At 54.1% G+C, this 19103-nt stretch overlaps 8 protein-coding genes across 8 annotated transcripts; 2 read left to right on the forward strand and 6 right to left on the reverse strand.

The window, feature by feature from the left end:
- Positions 1-332: 332 nt before the first annotated feature.
- CCOS01_11547 (uncharacterized protein) lies at positions 333-2942 on the reverse strand (the record flags this gene model as incomplete). Its single annotated transcript, XM_060459700.1, has 2 exons — positions 333-639; positions 691-2942. The coding sequence occupies 2 exons, from the start codon at positions 2940-2942 to the stop codon at positions 333-335; spliced, it is 2559 nt and encodes an 852-aa protein (XP_060309531.1).
- A 2089-nt stretch (positions 2943-5031) lies between these two features.
- On the reverse strand, positions 5032-5343 carry CCOS01_11548 (uncharacterized protein; the record flags this gene model as incomplete). The annotated part of the gene is made up of 1 exon (XM_060459701.1): positions 5032-5343. One exon carries the CDS (start codon positions 5341-5343, stop codon positions 5032-5034), a length of 312 nt encoding a protein of 103 aa, XP_060309532.1.
- A 2562-nt stretch (positions 5344-7905) lies between these two features.
- On the reverse strand, positions 7906-9138 carry CCOS01_11549 (pre-mRNA-splicing factor 38B; the record flags this gene model as incomplete). Its single annotated transcript, XM_060459702.1, has 2 exons — positions 7906-8995; positions 9056-9138. 2 exons carry the CDS (start codon positions 9136-9138, stop codon positions 7906-7908), a joined length of 1173 nt encoding a protein of 390 aa, XP_060309533.1.
- Positions 9139-9835: 697 nt separating this feature from the next.
- CCOS01_11550 (uncharacterized protein) lies at positions 9836-10678 on the forward strand (the record flags this gene model as incomplete). Its single annotated transcript, XM_060459703.1, has 1 exon — positions 9836-10678. One exon carries the CDS (start codon positions 9836-9838, stop codon positions 10676-10678), a length of 843 nt encoding a protein of 280 aa, XP_060309534.1.
- A 690-nt stretch (positions 10679-11368) lies between these two features.
- Positions 11369-12057, forward strand: CCOS01_11551 (60S ribosomal protein L37; the record flags this gene model as incomplete). The annotated part of the gene is made up of 4 exons (XM_060459704.1): positions 11369-11372; positions 11476-11538; positions 11655-11726; positions 11912-12057. The coding sequence occupies 4 exons, from the start codon at positions 11369-11371 to the stop codon at positions 12055-12057; spliced, it is 285 nt and encodes a 94-aa protein (XP_060309535.1).
- A 696-nt stretch (positions 12058-12753) lies between these two features.
- Positions 12754-13925, reverse strand: CCOS01_11552 (uncharacterized protein; the record flags this gene model as incomplete). The annotated part of the gene is made up of 3 exons (XM_060459705.1): positions 12754-13041; positions 13211-13507; positions 13671-13925. The coding sequence occupies 3 exons, from the start codon at positions 13923-13925 to the stop codon at positions 12754-12756; spliced, it is 840 nt and encodes a 279-aa protein (XP_060309536.1).
- Positions 13926-15738: 1813 nt separating this feature from the next.
- Positions 15739-17319, reverse strand: CCOS01_11553 (uncharacterized protein; the record flags this gene model as incomplete). The annotated part of the gene is made up of 1 exon (XM_060459706.1): positions 15739-17319. One exon carries the CDS (start codon positions 17317-17319, stop codon positions 15739-15741), a length of 1581 nt encoding a protein of 526 aa, XP_060309537.1.
- Positions 17320-18072: 753 nt separating this feature from the next.
- CCOS01_11554 (uncharacterized protein) lies at positions 18073-18405 on the reverse strand (the record flags this gene model as incomplete). Its single annotated transcript, XM_060459707.1, has 2 exons — positions 18073-18090; positions 18202-18405. The coding sequence occupies 2 exons, from the start codon at positions 18403-18405 to the stop codon at positions 18073-18075; spliced, it is 222 nt and encodes a 73-aa protein (XP_060309538.1).
- Positions 18406-19103: the final 698 nt, after the last annotated feature.

Raw genomic sequence — 19103 nt, forward strand, 5'->3', positions numbered from 1 at the left:
CTTACGTCCAGGACAACAATCGAAACGAGTGTAGTGAGGTCCCTCCCATTTCTCTCCCGGGCCATTTCGAGTCTTGGTTTCTTTCTTCACCTCTCGGCCATGCTGCCCCCAAAAAACAAAACCCTTTGCCAATGTGCCCAAGAGAAAGCCCTTCTCTCCCCTAAGAAACCCCTAATTACGCCATGTGTCCCGTTTCCCGTGGGACTAGTGCTTCCCAGTCCATGCCTGAAAGAAAAAGCAACCTCCAACGGTGCCAAACGTAAAAATCAGAAAAAACAAAATGCTAGCATTGATAGGTGATGCGACATCCTCAGTAGATGAGCGAACCGACTTCACCGGTTACGATCATCCTGCGATGATCGACTGGCGCGGGACGACGCTCCAAAGCTACTGGACAACATCCCCAACCACCCGTCGGACCGGGTCTGGCGACCCCTTGGCGCAGGCGAGAGGATGCCACCCTGCTCCACGTCTTCGTCCCTGTCCCGCGAGCCGGATGCCTCGGCCTCCACCTCGTCGTCAGAGTCGTCGTGGTACGGTTCATAGCGGGGGCTGGAGGGAGAGCCGCGTGCAAGAGAGCGGACAACATCACCCTTGCAGATGGGGCATGTGCGGCGGCGCGTCGTCAACCAAGGCGTGCTGAAAATGTCAGTGCTATCGACGTACAGAAAGAGGGGCGGATCAACTCACATGCACTCTGCGTGGAATTCGTGGCCACAGGGCAAGCTCATGACGCGGCTGACGCCGTCAACGTACTCCTCCAAACAAACCACGCATTCGACCTGTCTGCCCATGTACTTCTTCCACTCACTCGAGTAGCTGCCGTTTGCCTTCTCGTGCTCTGTCCGCAGTGGCGACCTAGGCATTTGCAGTGCCGAGTTGACAGACAGCAAACTCTCCGACTCAGGGATGCCCGTCGTCGTTCTAGAACGAGGCCGTGGTCGGGAGGGCGTCTGCTGTAGCAAAGGCGTAGTGGGTGTTGGGCTCGTCGGTGACGGGATTCTCGGCGAGGGAACAGGTGACGCCGCGACTGTGTGATATGTGCGAACAGGCAAACGCTCAACGACCGACTTGGGTGCCCTCCAGCGTCTTCTACGAATGCGCGCGCGGAGGATCAGCAAGGCATAGACGACGCTCAGAGTGATCAGAGGGCTGATGACAAGCACCAGCAGAGTATCGAAGAAGGGGCTGGAGCTGCTTGAAGGCGTAATCGTAACCCAGAGACCATCGTGGCCAATAGGCTCGTTGCCATTGTCGTTATCGCCATCGTCGGGAATGGGCTCCTCGGGGCGTGGGGGATCCTTAGGCTTGTCCTCCTTGGAGAAGTCGGCGCCATCGTCTTCTCCAAAAATCTTGGACATGATACCTCCGTGGGCTGTGGTCTCCTTTCCGGAGGTGGATCCCTCGGTCTCAACGGGCGGCAAATCGGGGTTGTACTCGCCGCTTCCGGGAGTGATGCTTCCGCCCTTGGGGCCGGTGACGTCCTTGCCACTTTTTGCGGTGCTGCCGGGCTTGCCGACCTGCTGCTCCTTGGCTGCGCCCTCGGTCTTGTCTTTGGAGCTGGGGGCATCCACCAAGTCGGGATCCCGCCAGTCCTGGACACCGATTTGGAACGTGTCTTCGCTCTTGCGAGCGTCGGGAACCTTGCCTTTGCCCCTCTTGGCGGCCTTGCCGAGACCGTCTCGGATGACCCTGTCCTTCTCCTCGCTCCAGTCGTCAACGAGCACCCAGTTATGGCGACCGCTGCTCGGGGGCTGGATGCTGTCGCCGGATCGTGGACTGCGGCCCCAGCTAAAGAGCCATCGGAACAGGCTGGTGCGGGGCTTGGCTGCCTTGTGCTCGGCCTTGGCCGGCTTTCCCTTTGCGGCAGCCTTGGCCTTGGGCGTTGCCGTGGCCTTGGGGGTCGGCATCGGCGTCGTCGCCGCAACCTTCGGTTTGTTCTTCCTGTTCTTCCGGCTCCCTGCGTCGGATTGCAGCACCTTGAGGGCCGGGCGGCCGTGCTCGTCGAGAGTGTCTTCGATGAAGCTGCCCGGTTGCGTCAGCGACGACAGCAAGTGCGCCGTGGTCCGGGTGGTGAAGACGGAGGGAATGGATACGTTGGAGGTATCGCCCCTCGCAAACATCTGGATCAAGGGACCCCCCTTTGTGTTATCGCCAACAATGAGGGCCATGGCACCACGTCGCTGCGCCCACTTGACCTTTTCCAAGAAACCGCAGCCACCGCGACTGAGCAGCACGATCTTCCCGGCGATCTCCGCAGCCTCTTGTATCGATTGGATATCGGCATGGGTCGACTCGGTGGACAGGGCGCTATCGTGGTTGGGCTGGGGCTTCCGGGCGAGGCCTTGGTGGAGGTAGTCGTCGGTGCCGTCGTCGGCTGGGCGAATCTTGGACCTGAGGCGGGTGACGGGGACACCCACGGCGTCGGGCACGGCGTCCTTGTCGGTCTTGTCGCGCTTGTGGTGACCAGGCTTGCCGGCAGCAGCAGCAGCCTTGTTGGAGGACTTGGACATGCCCTTGGTGGCAGTCTTGAGGACGGCGTTGGCCTTGCCATCGTCCCAACCGGGGATGTCACTGCATCCCAACTCACCCTCGCCCTCGCCCTCCTGGAGATTATCGTCGGCGAAACCACTGCCGATCCATAGCTGACCGCTCAAGCCTTTATTGGGCAGGTTGGGGCCAAATGCAGCAGGGCGAGCGACAAAGGAAGTGCTGTTGTCATCGGTCAGACTGATGGCGGCATTCGGCTGGAAAATGGAAAAGGGCGCTGTGAAGGAGAAGAAACTCGTGAATCGTGATCGCGGTACGGCGACTGGGGCGGCGATGACGGGAGAGGAGGAGGAAGCGGAGGAAGAACGAGCCAGTGAGGAAATGGACCGGCAGAAGAGGAAGAGCGAAGCGGCGAAGAAGAGAACGAGAATGGCTATTCTAGGAGTACGCATGGTTGGATATCGTATCGGGTCGTTACTGAGTGAAAGGCAAAAAGAAAGGGGCCAGAGGTCGAGGCTCTGCGTCGTGTGTATGGTATCTAGAAGTGGCGGAGGGTTCGGCGCACGGCGCGGCAGCCGAGGGGGTAATCGAGTCTGGCGATAGTGGCGCCAGAAAGAGTTGTCGACGTTGGATAGGGTGAAGAGGTATCGACCGGCAGCCGGCAGTGGCTCAGCGGCAAACTGCACAGGGGACCAGCATGCGCAAAGTCATTCGGTGACAGAAGGCAAGGAGAGGTCGTCTGTCTGGCTGCTATCGGTGGAAATGTCAAAATGTATGACGAGGCTGAAGTTGAGGTAGAGAAAAGTAGTGGCGAGGAGGGGAGGTGGATGGCACGACAGTTGGTAGGTATCCGTAGGGTCCGTAGGGCCTTTAGTTGGAGGGGTGAAGGGGTTGGGCAGCAGCCTTTCCCACACAAGGACGCACTCTCCGGGTCTCTCTTTGGTGTGCCGGCGGGAAGCGTCGGGTCAAGAGAGGAGAGAAATGGGACTGGTATTTCGGTGGTCGGGAAACAACAGGAGAAAGAAAGTTGAATGACGAGGTGCCGATCAGGTTATTCAGGTTCGGGACCGCAGCAAGGTAAGGTAACCTGATGTAGAGTGGGAGAAGTCAATTTGAGTGTGGGCGGCACGGCGGGTTGGGTGTGCACGCAGCGCAGAGCAGAGCAGCAGACGCCATGCAGAGACACCGTCGGATGAGGTAAGGTAAGGTAAGGTAGAGTAAGTAAGTAGAGGTTTGGGATGGAACGACTAGAGCAACGGAAGAGAAAAGGACGGATAGACACCTCAAAGGTTTGTGGTTTGTGACTTGTGACTTGAGGAGAGAGAGAAACAATGGAGATGGAAGACTGAACCAAAGTGACACACCAGGAGGGTCTGTCCCGTCCGCATTTGGTGGCGGGGCGCGGCGTTGCTGTTTAGGTGCCGGGGCCTCCCGTCTGTCTGTCGCTCACTCACTCCTGCTCTCGTGCAATTATCAATGACACACCTCACTCACTACACTAGAACTCACCATACCTCACTTACTCTGCAATGAGAAGGTACTTACCTCAGCCGACTGTCGTTTGGCAATAACTGCACATGAAAGCGTGACCGCCAGCAGGAGTGGTGGTCCCAAAATGGACTCATCCATGCACCATGGGCTCATGGAAATGGAGTCGTCGAGTCGGTGGGTTTGGGGGCCCCTGTCTGGCTGAGAGGTGAAATTCGGACGCATGGCGCATCGGGGCACACCTCACGCGCGTGCACTTTTCAGTTTGATGGCGTGGGCACGCGGGACTGGTCTGGTCATGAGCCACACATGTAATTCACCTCACAATTGACTTTCACTTTCACTCTCGCTCTCACTCTCCCTCTCAACAAGGTAGCAGCAATATCACTCACTAAGATCATCAAGTGAGTGGACAATCTGCTCACTCATCTTTTCTAATCAGTCATGGGGAAAAGACCATAAATCATCAACATCGCCATCTACATGCCTCAAGCGTACCCGTATTAATCACCTTTTCTTTCTTCAGGTGATAGTGATAGTCCATGGTCCACCGCGATCCACGGCTGTCAAAAATACACGCCATCCCAGCCACGCTCGCCCGCAGGGTGCGGCAGGGCCGCAGGGGGTGGGTCGCAGGGTCGACCGGCTTTGGCGGCACACGCACAAAGTGTCACTCAAGCTTGGTATCTTGGTGTCCAACCATCGACCTGTCGAGGGGTCCTTGGCCCGGCCCCAGAGGGAGCCAGAGGAAGCCAGAGGGAGGGTTAGTTTGTCCTGGATGCTGCTTGTCGTCGCGTGCTCGTCGCTGCACCATTGCTTCAGTAAACTCAACTTTCACGTTCCACCGTCTCAACTTTCTCCCCTATTCTCCACTTCCGATGCTTCAGGACGGACAGGCGACTCTCGCAGGAAAGCACATGAGAGGTAGACCTTGACGCCCAGCCGCGCATGGCGAGATTGAACCACGATCAAAGGAGCTCTAACAATTCGCGATCGTCTCGCAAGCGCCAGAGCCGACTGAGGCCTCTCAGCGTTCAATTCCTCAAGCTGCCCCTACCCCTTTCCCGTTAAGTTTCCATAAGCGTCCAAACACCAACTGGAGCTCAACTTACACTCTCGCGTCGAATACGACAACCCGGGAAATGAGGATGACGAGTTACCCGTATTCCCGTATGGCCCGCACATCGTACTCAAGGCAGCAGAGTCCAGAGGTCGCTTCGCTCGCCTCTTACACCGTTCCCGAGGGACGAGTGAACGACACCCTAGAAACCGGGCGCAGCAGCTTAGCTCTAAACGCGCGGTATCCCGTACAGGCCCTGCAGATACCGTTACCAAAACACGCACGCAAACAAAGAATCTCTCCATCAAGTCGGGGTTGCCAATGACTTCACAGGTCACTACGCACCAAGAAGGTACGGAGTACACTGACTGACCTGAATCCCCTCGTGACTAAACACCCAACTGAGACGAGGGGAAGCATCTAAACAGTAAACTGCAAAAAGGGGTGTGTGCGTTTGCAGCAGTCCCTTGCTTTTTCTGGATGCCAGAAACGCCCAGACTCGTCACGGCCTAGCGGTCCTGAAAGAAACCTAACCCAAATCTCAAAAGTCAAGACAGCGGCGGGGGGCCGTCTCGGCGAGGTCATGATCGAGAAGTTGCAAGTGACTTACTTACTGCCGGAGATATCTCATACTGGTCAAGAGAGACAAGCAACAAAGGCAGAAGTGCTTCTTCTCATGCCCGAACGAGGAAACTCGACCTAATCCGGGCTTTGGAAAGTGAGAGAAAAGTAGACACAGACGTGAGTTGATGAGGTAGTCATCATCAACAGCCTCCCGCCGAGTCCAAAGTGCTTGCATGAGCTATCCGTACCTCGTCCCACATATCCCCATCCGCCCTGCAAAGTCGAGCATGTCACCTTGCGGATACAGATCCTCTACCCAAATTCCCAACCCTCACGTGAGCTTACCCAGCATCGTGAACCTCTTCCACCTGATCTCCATCCAGTCCTCACCCACAACGAACCGTGCGTTGTCCGTTGAATTCATACCGCACGCGAATAACCTTACCTTACTTTAGTCTACGCGTCTACCTGCCGTGCTACCTAAAGCTCTAAAGGTATCTGGGCCTCCAAGGTAGGTAGAGTAGCAGGCGAACAGACAATCACAGTGCGTCTAGGCGTCTCACCTCGCCAACCCTCCCAGTGTTTATCCCGTTTTCAGTGACACGCAGGGTATTCCGCTCGATACCCTGAGTTCGAACCTCGAACCGCCGAGGGGGGATGGTGGCACAGGGGAAAACTCAATTCAACCCCGGGCTCCTCTAAATCCTACCAGCCAACCTCACCGTGAAGGATTGAAGTGAGGCTTGAGGGCCAGGCTTGAGCCCTCGACCCAACCCAACCAAACAAAACAAAACAAACCATGCTACCAACGTCGTATCGTCCACCCCCTTCACCAGACTTAGAAACGCGTTACAGATTCAAGCACCCATACATCTCATCCCTCTCCATGTATGTACGGTACTGTACGGAGTGCGCACACTCTCCAATGCTCCATCTCACCCTCACTCGAAACCATCAGCGGTCCACCAGCTCCATGACGTCCGACACATCACCCACCGTCCGCCTTCCGCCCCCCGGCACATGCCCCCGGGGCTTCATTCCCGCCGTCCTCAATACCAACCCTCACCCGGCGACGAACACCCCGTGGCAGTGCCGTCCCGGCGGTGGCGCAGAACCTTTATTCAACTTTTCCCCATCCCACATTCCATTCCTCCTTCCACGCCGCTTTCATCCACTCAAGAAGCTCGGCATCCTTTCATTCCCCTGGTATCCGCATTCCTCTCCCTCTCTCTCGTACCTGAAAACTGCACGCGAGCGGAAACGCCACTCCCGTCATCTGTTCCTCTCACCATCGCATTCCCCTTCTCTCATTCCCATACGGACGAACTACGTACAAAGAAAATCCCCAGTACCCGTATCCTGTATATGATGCATCCCACCTTTCTAACCCCTTCACCCCTCCTCGCCGAATCAAGTTAGTCTCCACTGACAAAATGGACCCCTTCTCGCCATTGATGATGGGGGTTCTCTTTCCCGAGCTTTTGTTTCACAGCCTTTCTCGGGCAGGGGTGTAATCAAGAACATCCCCACCTGCTTCCCTGGAAAATGGGAAGTGAAACGCTGTTTGCGAACATATCTTCCCCGTCGCTACAAATGACATTCCCCCCCTCTACGCCGTCTTCTCATGAGAAACCTCCTTCTCATCCGTATGGCAATTGAGACTCAGACAATGTCTCGTGGTTGATGTGCCTGTGAGGTTCTCGGATTGAGTGTCGAAACAAACGTCATCACTAAGAACCAGTGTCGTGGCTTCTACGACCTTCTACCCCTCCAGATGAGGCTGAGGCTAGGAAGTGAAGATAAATCTTACTTCGCATACTGTCATCCTGTTTCGAATGCCTCAATCACCTCATCCACGATCCCTGGTTTTGATGGTGCTTTCACTCGCAGATGGTCCAGATGAGGGCGTCAATTCTAGCCTCAGCCCATCTTGTGATGTGTGTCTCTCAATGTGGTTTTTTTCAATCGAATGTTGGGATATCCAAAACGATGCCGATTGTTTCTATATCATTCTCAGTAAAGATGGGTCTGTACACGGCATCCAGAAGTTCCTCCTACAGCTACTCGCATGTAATTACTCCTCAAGTCACATCGCGCTCCCAAAATGAGACATCCAGTTAAAAATTCATCATCGATCATCAACGTACCAAAACTCCATCCAACTAATGCAAATGCTTCAAACGATACCCTGGGATGCATTTCAACAATGCAGACGCCTCCTGGCCATGACCCAAAGCCTGCTTCCTAAACGACGAACGCAATGCAACAAGAAAGCCAGGTCCACCGCCTCGCGCGTCAGGGACTCAATTGAACTCGGAAAACAACCCGCTCAACCCATCCTCCTTGCCGCGATCCCACTCGCGCTTCTCCCCGGCCTTGGCCCACCGCACATCCCGCTCGTCCTTCTGCTCGTCAGCCGTACCGCCCTCCCTCCACTTCTTCAGCATCACATCGGTGTACCCGGCCGCCCGCATCCGCTCCTCCTGGTTCTGCCGCCACTTCTGCCTGTCCCTGAACGCCTCCACGGCGTCATCCCAGTTCTCTCCCGGATGTTTGTCGTCGTCGGCCATCTCCACGTCAATTTTGGGGTTGTAGTCTGCTTCAAAGCGCTTGTCGATACCCGAGGCCCCCATGGCGGTGCCCCGGCCGCGCGAACGGACTTGCTGCGGTGGTTCCGGCCCAATGAATTCGTCCAACGGATCCGAGTCTGACGTTGTCGTCTGGGGCTCCTGCTCGTGCACCCGCCCTCCGTCGCGGCGACGGCTGCTGCCCTTGATCGAGAATCCTGACTGTGGCCTCTCCCGGCTCCGGTCTCTGCGTGACCGATGACTCTTCGACATTAGATCCTGTCCTTCTTCGTCTCGTCTCCTTTCCCTATCATTTCGCCGGGACTTTGACGCAGTCTCCCTATCCTCGATTGGCGACCGATGGCGGTGCCTCCTGTGCTTTTCGTCGGGTGAGCGTGACCTCCGCCGATCGCTCTTATGTCGTCGACGGTCGTCCCGCTCCGAATCCGATTCGTCCCTTCTACTCCGGCGGTGTTTCCTATCGCTCTCGCGTTCTGGAGATTCGCTCCTGCGTTCTTTGTGATGTGCCCTCCGCGGTGGCGAGCCTTCCTTTTTGTGCGACTTCTCTTTCGACGTTCCCGATCGACTGAGCCTGGCTATGTCCTTGCGGTCTCCTAAGATGGATAGGATATCTCCCATCTGTCTCTTTCGAATATCCTGTGGGCCTGCCTTTCTCCGCCTCTCCTTCTCCTCGGCATGTTCCAGATCCTTCAAGCGCGCGCGAGACTCTGCGGCCTCTTTGGCTAGGAGATTCTTGTTGTGCGTATTCGTATCCTTGATAATGTGGCGCAGGAAACGAGTGTTTGGTTTAGGCATATTTGCCGGTCTAAAGGGAGGATCCAATTAGATGGTGACGTGAGGGATCCGGGAGAGTCGTGGGACGTACTTCTTGTCTGCCCTGCCCATGACTGCCTCTTTGGCGAGCAAGTCGGCGACGTAGTCGTCCGTGATCATGTCGTGGCTTGACATTGTGAGACCTTGGTGCCCAAATCGTAGATGCAAAAGGTGATGAGATGGCCACGCGCCTTCCGAGCACTTCTGATCAGGCTGATGGCTGCGGCATCCGGCAGCTAGATGGGGTATGTGCCTCTTTTTGTCGAGAATAGAAGAGAAGCGCGGGGGTTCTAGAAGTGCCGGTCTCGGATCGATGAAAGAATTCGAAAGTGACAGCGACAGGGCTCTTCAATGAGGCTATTGAATGAAGCGATGGAGAGGGACAGCGGGGGTTCGCTTAATTGAGAGATGTCGTTGTCGCAAACTACGGCGTTTGGAGGATTGATCGACGACAGCAGCAAAGGCCGCCAGAGTCACATCGACAAGGGACTTGGCGCGCAGTGGGACGAGCCTGCGCCATGCCTGCCGTTTTCCGCACGGCCAAGTAGCTTATCAGCAGATAATAGTGAGTCGGAGATGGCGATAAGATAAAGATGTGACCTTACCCAATCTAGACCCAAGTAAACAAACGTCACAAAGGTGAAGCGCCCACCTTACCATTAGTTACCTTAATGACAGACCTTGAACGCTTGAGGGCAAAGAATTAACAACCGCGACAGGATCTCCCCCGCCGACATCATCTCCGACGCGCCAACGACGAAACTTGAATCGACAGCGCGCCTACTGGGGCCAAGATATACGACAACAACACAGCTAATCGGCCTTCCAAACAATGGACGCGGGAAAGGCGGCCCAAGTGCTGCGCAAAATCGAAGACCTTAATGAGAACCATGAAATCTCAATCATCCGACTCAGCGAACCCATCTCCAGCGCCGTCGCGCAAGAATCACGACAACGGACGTCAGACGCATCCAACGCATCCCAAGATGCCGCGACACCAGCCAGCCTAGAGGCCGACCTCGAGCACTACAAGGAGCTCTTCGCCAAGCTGCGGTTCTCCTACGTCGAGCAAGTCACGAAAGAAAAGTTCATACGCGCCATCGTTGGCGATCCGCCCGTCATCGTCACGCCGCAGGAGAATCTGGAGCTGGAGAAGGCGAACCTCGAGGCCAAGGCGCAACTCAAGGCTCTCAAGGTGGAGGTCGCAGACATGGTGACGGAGCTGGAGAGGAAGGGCAAGGAGCTGGCGAAGCGGTACGACAACGTGTCGCTGGACACAACGAAGCTGAGGGAGCTGCCCGACAAAATTTCCGAGTTGGAGGAGCAGGTGGCGGAGCTCAGAGAGTCGCAAGCACCGGGGCAGAGCCCGATGATGAACCTGCCTCTCGCGAGGACCCTCGAACTGGTGGACGAGAAGAAGAGGCAGCAGCAGCAGTTGGATCGCGAGCTGGAGCAGTTGCAGGCCAAGGTGCCGCGCAAGAGAAAGGAGTTGGAAAGGCTGCAGGCTGAGTTGATGCCCTTGGAGGCCAAGAGGCAGAACAGCACGGCAGCTGCCAAGGAGGCGCGAAGGCGGAAAGATAGAGCCGGTGGTGATGCAGACGACCTCGAGGAGCGGGGCCGCTGGTTGAGAGCCAGCGAGGCGGCGCTCAAGCAGATGTTGGATATCCAGGGCTGAGAGGGGGTTGGTACAACGGGCGGATGGCAAGACGGTGGACGACGTGATGATTTTGTATACCCGCACACAGCAGGCCCGGTCATGGGTTAGGAAACGGCGTTCCCAGGCGTTTGGAGATGACATGAATTCACGGACTCGCTTCTACTGATACACGGTTGCTCGATTCAATGGCGCCAAGTAATGCCATCACTTAATGGTGAAACTCGGCTGCATCTCTTGCCTGCCTCTCATCCTCGTCGCTTCCCTGAGTGCCATTTGCCGTATTATATAGTCGCTGACACACGACACGAGAAGCATCCGCTGCAGTCTCAGAAAGACGAAGTAGCCTCAAATGGGGCTGTCCAGGGGTTTGTCACCAGCAAAAAAAAAAAGATGGATTGGCGGCTGGATAACAAGACCCACCAAAATTTGAAGACAGGGATGCTGCGGCGGTGCACAGGCAGGTCGAGTCCCCTGGCTGGCCGGGGAAGGTGTTGATTGGACGAAGATCGAACCCTCGGTCACGTGTAGTGCCATCCACGAATTTTCAGAGTGGCCGAATGGGTAGGCCCCACCAAGCCCAATCCTCTCGCTTAGGTCACGCACCACGAAATTTGACAATCGAGCGTCTTTCTCGATTGATTCCTCCGCGAACCAACTAACCGACCAGCAACCACCGAACACCATCGTCGACCACCGAATACCGCCAAGATGAGTACGTTTTAGCCGCCGCCGTCGTCGCCATCGTCTTCGCGACGAAAGGTTGACCATTTTACGCCGTTCCGATGGACTGACCGATGTTATTTTTTCTTGTATAGCGAAGGGTACCTCCTCGTTTGGTAAGAGACACAACAAGACGCACACCTTGTGCCGTCGTTGCGGTAAGTGGCATCTACATGGGAGAGAGTCGAGTTCTGGTCTACTAGGACGCGACTACTTTCAAAATTCGAGATTCGATGCGGGTTCAAGATACTGATCAATGTTTGTGTGTTTTCAGGTCGCCGATCGCTTCACATCCAGAAGCACACCTGCTCTTCCTGCGGTTACCCCTCGGCCAAGACCCGCAAGTGTACGTTTTATCCTCCCGAACGACGAACCCAATCCGAGTCCCCAGACATAATCAACATACCAATCCCCTGAGATGATCTCAATTCCACGCCACATCTTCTACGTCAACCCAAACCCAGCAACCACACAAGAACCATGAACCGAGAAAGATGAAGACGAGTTACTGACGTAGGATGCGATTTACAGACAACTGGTCCGAGAAGGCCAAGCGGAGAAAGACCGTCGGCACCGGCCGCATGCGCTACATGAAGGACGTCTCCCGCCGCTTCAAGAACGGCTTCCAGTCCGGTGTCCCCAAGGGTTCCGCCGGCCCCACCGCGCAGGAGTCGTGAGCGATGATTGGAATGTGATTCGGGTCGACATGGGGAGGTATCTGTGCAATCGAGGGCATTCGGGCGATGGGGGAATGAAAAATTGAGATCGAGGCGGGGGGCCAGGGAAGGCGTGGCAACGCCGCCGGAGTCTTGTCTACTCGGGAAACGATATCACGAAAAGAAAACAAGGGAAAAATCAGCTCCTTTCTTTCTTCTGCTTTTCTTCCCTCCCCCTCTGTCTCTCTCACCCCTCCCCTCGTTTTTTTGACTCGGAAGCAAAGCCAATATCAAAAAAAGAGTCAAAACAAAACCAAAGCATTTGGCCAAAAATCGAAACGGGTGTTTTTACGTCTTATGTTATCTCGCGCGCGGGCTCTTCAAGGGGATAAACTCACTTTTTTTTACACAAGGGAAAAACGGATCCTGAGGGAAAAGAGAAATGACTTTGCTTGTCTTGTTCACTCACTAATCCCATGCGCAACTGGATAATGGTGAATGGTCGATTAATGGGGGATTTCAGAGATGAAAAACATCGTGCTTTGACGTGACAGATTGGATATCCCCTCGTCGTGAGATAATTGCTTGCATTCGAGGGGTATATCATATCCCGATTCCAAACCCCTAGCAACCCCTCCAAGCCCTTCTCGAAGGATGAACAGCCTGACCGCAACACGATGGGTGGTGACATTCAACTTCAACCCCTCCTACACTCCATCACTGTCCCCTCCCAAACACCTTGACGCTCCCATCCCCACCAACAAAGTACAACAGTTCCGTCTCCTCAACCGCCCTGTCCTCCTCGCCGCCCCCTCCAGCCGTGACCCTCAACACCCCGCTGACGTCGCTCGCGTTGCCCGTGTCAAGCAGCCTCAGACCAATTACCGTCTCTGCGGCATGCGCCAGTCCGAGAACGAGACTCGCGTGCTCCTTCTCCAGCGTCGTGGTCTGCGCCGCGATGAGGGGCTCGTCTGCGGCAACGGTGATGATGGAGGCGTGTACTTTCTGGATGATGTGTCAGTGAAGGACCCTTACTTGATTTGATAATGATAAAAAGAAAGGTGGGAAGGATATCTCATCGTTGATGCAAAATAACTTGCACACAAAAGTTGCAAACGATACCTTCAGGGAGAGAAGAAAACGAGCCAGAAACTAGGTTAGTAAGCGTACGTACCTCTTGCACACCAAGCAACATATCCCTCAACGCAAGACCCGTGAGGTCCTCGCCAGACGCAGCGAGCAAGAGGTCCGGCTGGTCCACAATCAGAACCGTCTTCGCATCCGCCGCGGACACATCGAATATCGCGCCGTCGAGCTCGCGCTGGCTATCAGCCAGCCTTGCCCCACGGATGGTCCTCCGACCCTTGGGCGTCGTCGGCGGCGGCGCCTGATGAGGGGAGGAAAACAGCCCACTCAGCCCGTCCACGAAGACGAATTTGCCGCTTCTTCCCAGTCCTTCTAGATCGAGGCCCTGTGGTGCATGATTAGCATTTTTTCCAATTAGATTCCAATCGTGTTGGGTGCAGGCAAGAAAAATGAGTGGTGTAGTGAAAAATATCATTGAAAATCTCATCGATGGAGGGGTTGAAATTTCCAGTGAGGGGCATTTCACGTCAAGTAGCAAGCAAACATACCAATCTCCCAGCGCCTTCCCTCCAAAACGCAAAATCTCTCATGAAGCTCACAAGAACGACGCGGACGTCCTCGCTCTGCGATGCGGAACCGGCCCCTTCCTCACCAGCGGCGTTGACTTTCCTGAGATACGTGTACAGGTACCGCAGGACGAGCCAGTTGGTGCTGGCGCCGAGGACGCTGGTGAGGAGGATCTGAGCGTACTCGGACGGGAGGGCGAGGTAGCTCTCCAGCAGGTGCGGTATCCTCGTCGCCATTTTTTAATTTGTGTATGCTCTTATGTGTAAATGTTGTATGAGAGACGGATGCTTGGTTGTTATGTTCATGTAAGTGAGGGCCTCACTTGAAGTCAGTAGAGTCATTGTGCTATTTTCCGCTGCGTCTGGGTGTGGTGGGGCTCCTTTGGCAGTGTCAAGAGTGGTTGGCACTGTGTTGGACTGGACCTCTTAGCAAAGCTGACTCTAAATGAAGGTCATCCTGTCGCCGTCATGAGCCTCGCATTTTGATCAACTACATGTTGATTGATGTTAGAGACATGGTCAGTTCTACTTATCTTGGTTCAAGGTTTGTGCGCCTCAAATGATTTTTCAGAATGCTCGGGAATCAATTTATAGAATCAAGCTTAGTCCATATGAAACTACTTTTCGAGCTCATCATTGTTCTATAGTTAGTCTTACGGAGGCTGTTTCATGAACACAAAAGGCACCTTCACCTTGGATGGGTAGGTACTAGGTGAGGTGTGCAGTGCTATCTACCAGTGTATCATTCATCGAATCCTTGGCCATGACGTGTCAGTCCCTAAAACTAGGTAGCCAAAGTGAGTGAACACATCGCCAACATAGCAAAAGCAAAACATTCCGAAACCGAGAATCGAACTCGGGGCTATGCCTAACCACTCATTGAGATGAGAGGGCATCATGTTGGCCACTACACCATATCGGATTGGATAAAAGTTCCCTACGGCAAAGGAGAGTAAGAATGGTGGGCGACGTGACTGGTGGGATGCTAGGTGGATCTGGAAACACCTTTCGTGGACTTCGACGCCATCTGAAGCACATTGGAACAAAGTTCAATGTCGTGGAGGTTTTTAGATCCCAGTTCATTTTGCTGCTTATGGGTCATATACGTTCAGCATCAGGAAACCCAAGATGTGTCAATATTGTTTGTGAGGTTAGACGGTTGAAGCGGAAAAGCTCACCTACAAGGTTTCCCGAACAACTACAGAAACACATAAAAGCCGATGATTATCAGTGACCATGCCTTTTATACTTTATTATGAAAGGAAACACTTGGAATCACTCAATAACTTCCAAGGCAGTCTTTTCCATACGTGCAGCCCATCCCCTCAAGTAGAACGGGGAGCAATTCCAGCAGAGACTCTGGGTCCTAGGAGACTTGGAACTTCCCTTCACCGGATTGAAGAGTCTTCTCACTCCAGTTGATTACCAACGCACCTCGAAGCTTCAACAAGCAATGAGGGGCATTCACATAGCAGATATACCTTGCTACATCACTGAAGTAAATCAAAGTGGAAAGGCAGGGCCTGTTCGCATTCGGTTGGATCTATACATACGCCACGAGGCTACGATTGGCAGAGTGACCCCTAAAGAGCGGAGCCCAACTGACCTCTGTCGTGCGTACCCTCGTTTCCAAGCAGGGAGGTTATAGTTTATCAAACACACTCTGAGATCATAGTTCGAACACAACATAACACTGATGAGTCTTCTGCCCTATCATAGTTTGCTTCAATACCTATAACTAGACGCTCCACCCGGAAGATAATTACTCATGAGACTCAGGATCAGAAGCACGAGCTTGACGGCTCAGCGCGTCGCGTTCTCTCTGGAAAGCCTCAGGCATCCTGACCTTGGCTTTCAACTGCGCCGCCGACATTGGGCGTCTCCGGGATCCTCTCAATGAGCTTGGCTGCACACTTGACTCTCTCTGAGGATCCTCGTCCTTGCCATGAATCCATGTGATTTCCTCTGACACTGCTTCCGCGCTAGATTTCAATGACATTCGGGGGCTCGGAGCCTCAGTGGATGAACTTGCGCGAGTGACCAACTCTTCCTAAGAGCCATCACCCTTGTGTTCCTGGCTGGCCTCCTCTGCTTCAGCTGCTTCCGCATCTGCTTCCAGAGACACTGAGGGGCTCTGGGTCTCAGTCAACGAGCTTGGTTGCGCGACTGAATCTCCTCGAGGATCCTCGCCCTCGTGTCCTTGGCCGACTTTGTCCGCTTTCAATCCTTCCTTCCAGGCTGCCATCAAAGATTTTATGAAGGCAATGCCTGCGGTCTCTGTGTAAGTGATTCGTAGGGCGGCGGCCGACGAGCTCAGTCCTGTGATGGTATCTCTCTCCGCCGCTGTCTTCTCTGCGGCAGCCTTCTTCGCAGCCCTCCTCTCCTTCGCCTTCGACCTCCTCGCTCTCTTCTTCTCCTTCTCCATCTCTCTCTTCTTCTTGATTCTCGCCTTCTTTCTAGCGATTTCTCTCTCCCGCTTCAGCCATTCTCTTGAGTACAACATATTGCAGGAGTACCTATCGGAGTCATGTTCTCCGAAGCGTTCAAGCAGCCAATTTTCGAAGTGCTCATCTCCTTTGCCATTTTCCCAATCGAGAGGCCACCAGCCACCAAAACTATGAAATCGGTCAAGATCGAAGCATTTGGTAGGATGCGGAGGGTGAGGAAACCGCGACCATCTGTCGACGGGATCCCTGAGTTTGAAATCGATCGAACAGATATCGTAGGAGATGAGACAGACTCTTTGCGTCTCAAGGAGGGTTGATTTGTTCCGCATGGAGATGAGTACGTTCTCTGGCTCAACGTAGTCATGCCAGACCCCTTTGTATATCTGTTTGATGGTTCCCTCGATAAGTTGAGCTAGAATGTCCAAGCGTTTCTCAAGGTCAAAATGAATCGAATCAGGGCCGTTCGGGACCAAGTAGGTTCGTTGTGTGGGGGGGATTAGGACGTCATCGTCGTCGTGGCGGCATATAGCTTGAATGCTGCTTCCCTCGATGTACTCCAGGAGTACAAGGCCAACATGTCGCGTCTTTCCCTCGCAGTCTGGAGAGTAGCTCGTAAGACAGGTCGTCCAACAGCCGTAGTACTGAGGGGCGAGATGCGGATAGCCAGTCAGGTCGTTCTCGTGCAGTTCCTTGTACGCGCCAGCCTCGCGACTCAGTCTCATGTCGGCTCTGGATGTATCTTTCCAAAAGGGCAGATCCTCGGGGAATGAAGTGCTATAGAACAAGGGGTCAAAGATCTTGGCGACTGCGACTTCTTCCTTGTCGGGAAGAGGAAACTTGGGATCGCATCTGGGCATGTGAAGGATCTTGACCAAGACCACTTGGTTGCCGCGACCGTGACCGCCAGAAAGGACCCTTACAACCTCGATGCGCAAGCTGGTGTCTGGATTGTCGTGCTGGTCTGTATTGAGAAGATAAGGCTGGTTCTCGTCGTCGAAACACCGAGCCGTTTTGGACATTCCGGCCTCTCGCTCCGACAGGATACTCTTTTCTCTAAGACCCTCTGGAAATTTGTATATGTTATGACCATACGGGTCTGGCGGCGAGTGAGGAAACAGGGTAAGCTGCGTCGTTGCCTGATATTGCGCGATGGGCACACTGCGACTAGCGTCGGAAGAGGCCATGATGTGCGATGAACGACGCCTTGTGTAAATGTGCGTGCCTAGAGAAGTGATAATGTCAGCTGAAAATTTGAAGATGCTAGGTGGAGAATCAAGAGTGTCCTGCGAAGAGGATATGCAGAAAGTAAAGTGGGCGATTACCAGTTATTTACCTCATGCGACAGACACTGACTTTATAACGGCAAGTCCAAGCCGAGTCGGAGGGCGGTAGAGGGAGAAAGGTGCGACTCGGCGGATCAGAACAATGTTTATCAACGCTGAGTGATGACCTTGAAGGGTGGAAAATATGGGTGCTGGTTGGTGTCCTCGGAGGATGGAAGAAAAAAGAGGTGTATCGACTAGGAACCTTGGAAGGTGGAAGAAAAGCATGGCTGCTTGCCTGAAAAGCTTAAGTCGAGGGCGGTCGAAAATCTACCTCGTTTTGGAAGTCTTCTGTGTCTTCCTCATCATCGTCGCTCGAGCTGTCCGATGCATCCTCATACATGCTGTCGTCATCGTCATCGCCGTAATCATAGTCGTCTTCGTCGGCTTCATCATCATTCTCCTCCTCCTCGGCCGCGGCCTCGGCCTCAATGTCCATGAGAGAGATGTCTTGATCGTCTGGGATTTCGTCCCTGGTAGACCACTCAAGCAGTCAATAGATGCGATAAAGTAGGAGATTCCATCGAAATAAACTTGATTTTGAAACTACAAGCCCAACTACGTGTTCCATATGCTTTTCTTCTTAAATCTCCTGATGTGTGGTATCCTTAGTTCTCAGTTGCAGCAGCAGACCTAATAAGTAACGAGGGTATTAGAGTATGACTTCTACTTCAAAAATATTACGACAGACAAGAGGCGGTAAATAGGACGCTCAAAGAGTGGTAGAGGGGTGAGAAACAGTACCTGTCCGCCACGACCAGACTTGGAATTGCTGCAGCACTTTAGCGCCGAGCAGCTCTCGCCCTTGTCGCCGCCCTTGGAACACGTTCCCGCCTTTGCGCATTGGCGGGTCTCGAGGAGGGAGGGGAGGTTGACGGAGTCGAGGTTGCTTGGGACGGCGACAGCGAGGGTAGCGAAGAGAGCCACGAGGACCGATGAGGCGCGCATCTTGGTTGTGGAAGGTGTCGTACGGGGTTTGTTTTGTTTATGGGTTTGTGAGTTTGATAGACTACGTTGGGATTGATGAAGACGGCGTGATTATGTAGTTTGATTATGTTGTGTAGAGGTGATGCTGGAAGTTGATAGCTGGGAGGATGAAATTCGAGGGATTGACGGCGACATATATATCACTCTGCCTCGATCCACCACCCACGCGTGGTTTGCGATCGACTCGCATTGTCTCATGGGAGGCACCCACGCATCCAACCTCAAAAGGGTGAGAACGTTTGACAATCCTTAGGCGAGAACCGAATCCAGAGTGCTGGGTGAACCGGTCCCGCTCGTTTGGGGCCCGTCTGGTCTGGTCTGGTCTGATGTCGTGCTGGCTTACCGTCTGAGAGGGAGATCCGGAGTACTGGGGTTGTCTGTATGCTTTGGATGGGACGTATTCAACAACGAGTCGGTAGATCATCATTGACCCCGTTGTTTGAGATGAACCGCGCATGATGGAAAGTCCGACCTGTTCGGAAGGCATCGCGAGTGTCACGAGTCAATAGTACCACCTTCTGAAGGGTACCTTGGAGAGGGACTTCGAAAAGTCTCCGGGCGTCTTGGTATCTGGGTATCCTGCTCGTCTTGTGAGGCAGGCGAAGCTTGTCCCAAGATTCAGGTGAAGTGAGTTGATTGACATGACTTGGCGCGCGCGT

Source organism: Colletotrichum costaricense (genome assembly GCF_030867565.1).
Source record: "Colletotrichum costaricense strain IMI 309622 chromosome Unknown Scaffold_13.1, whole genome shotgun sequence".
Lineage (NCBI taxonomy): Eukaryota > Fungi > Ascomycota > Sordariomycetes > Glomerellales > Glomerellaceae > Colletotrichum > Colletotrichum costaricense.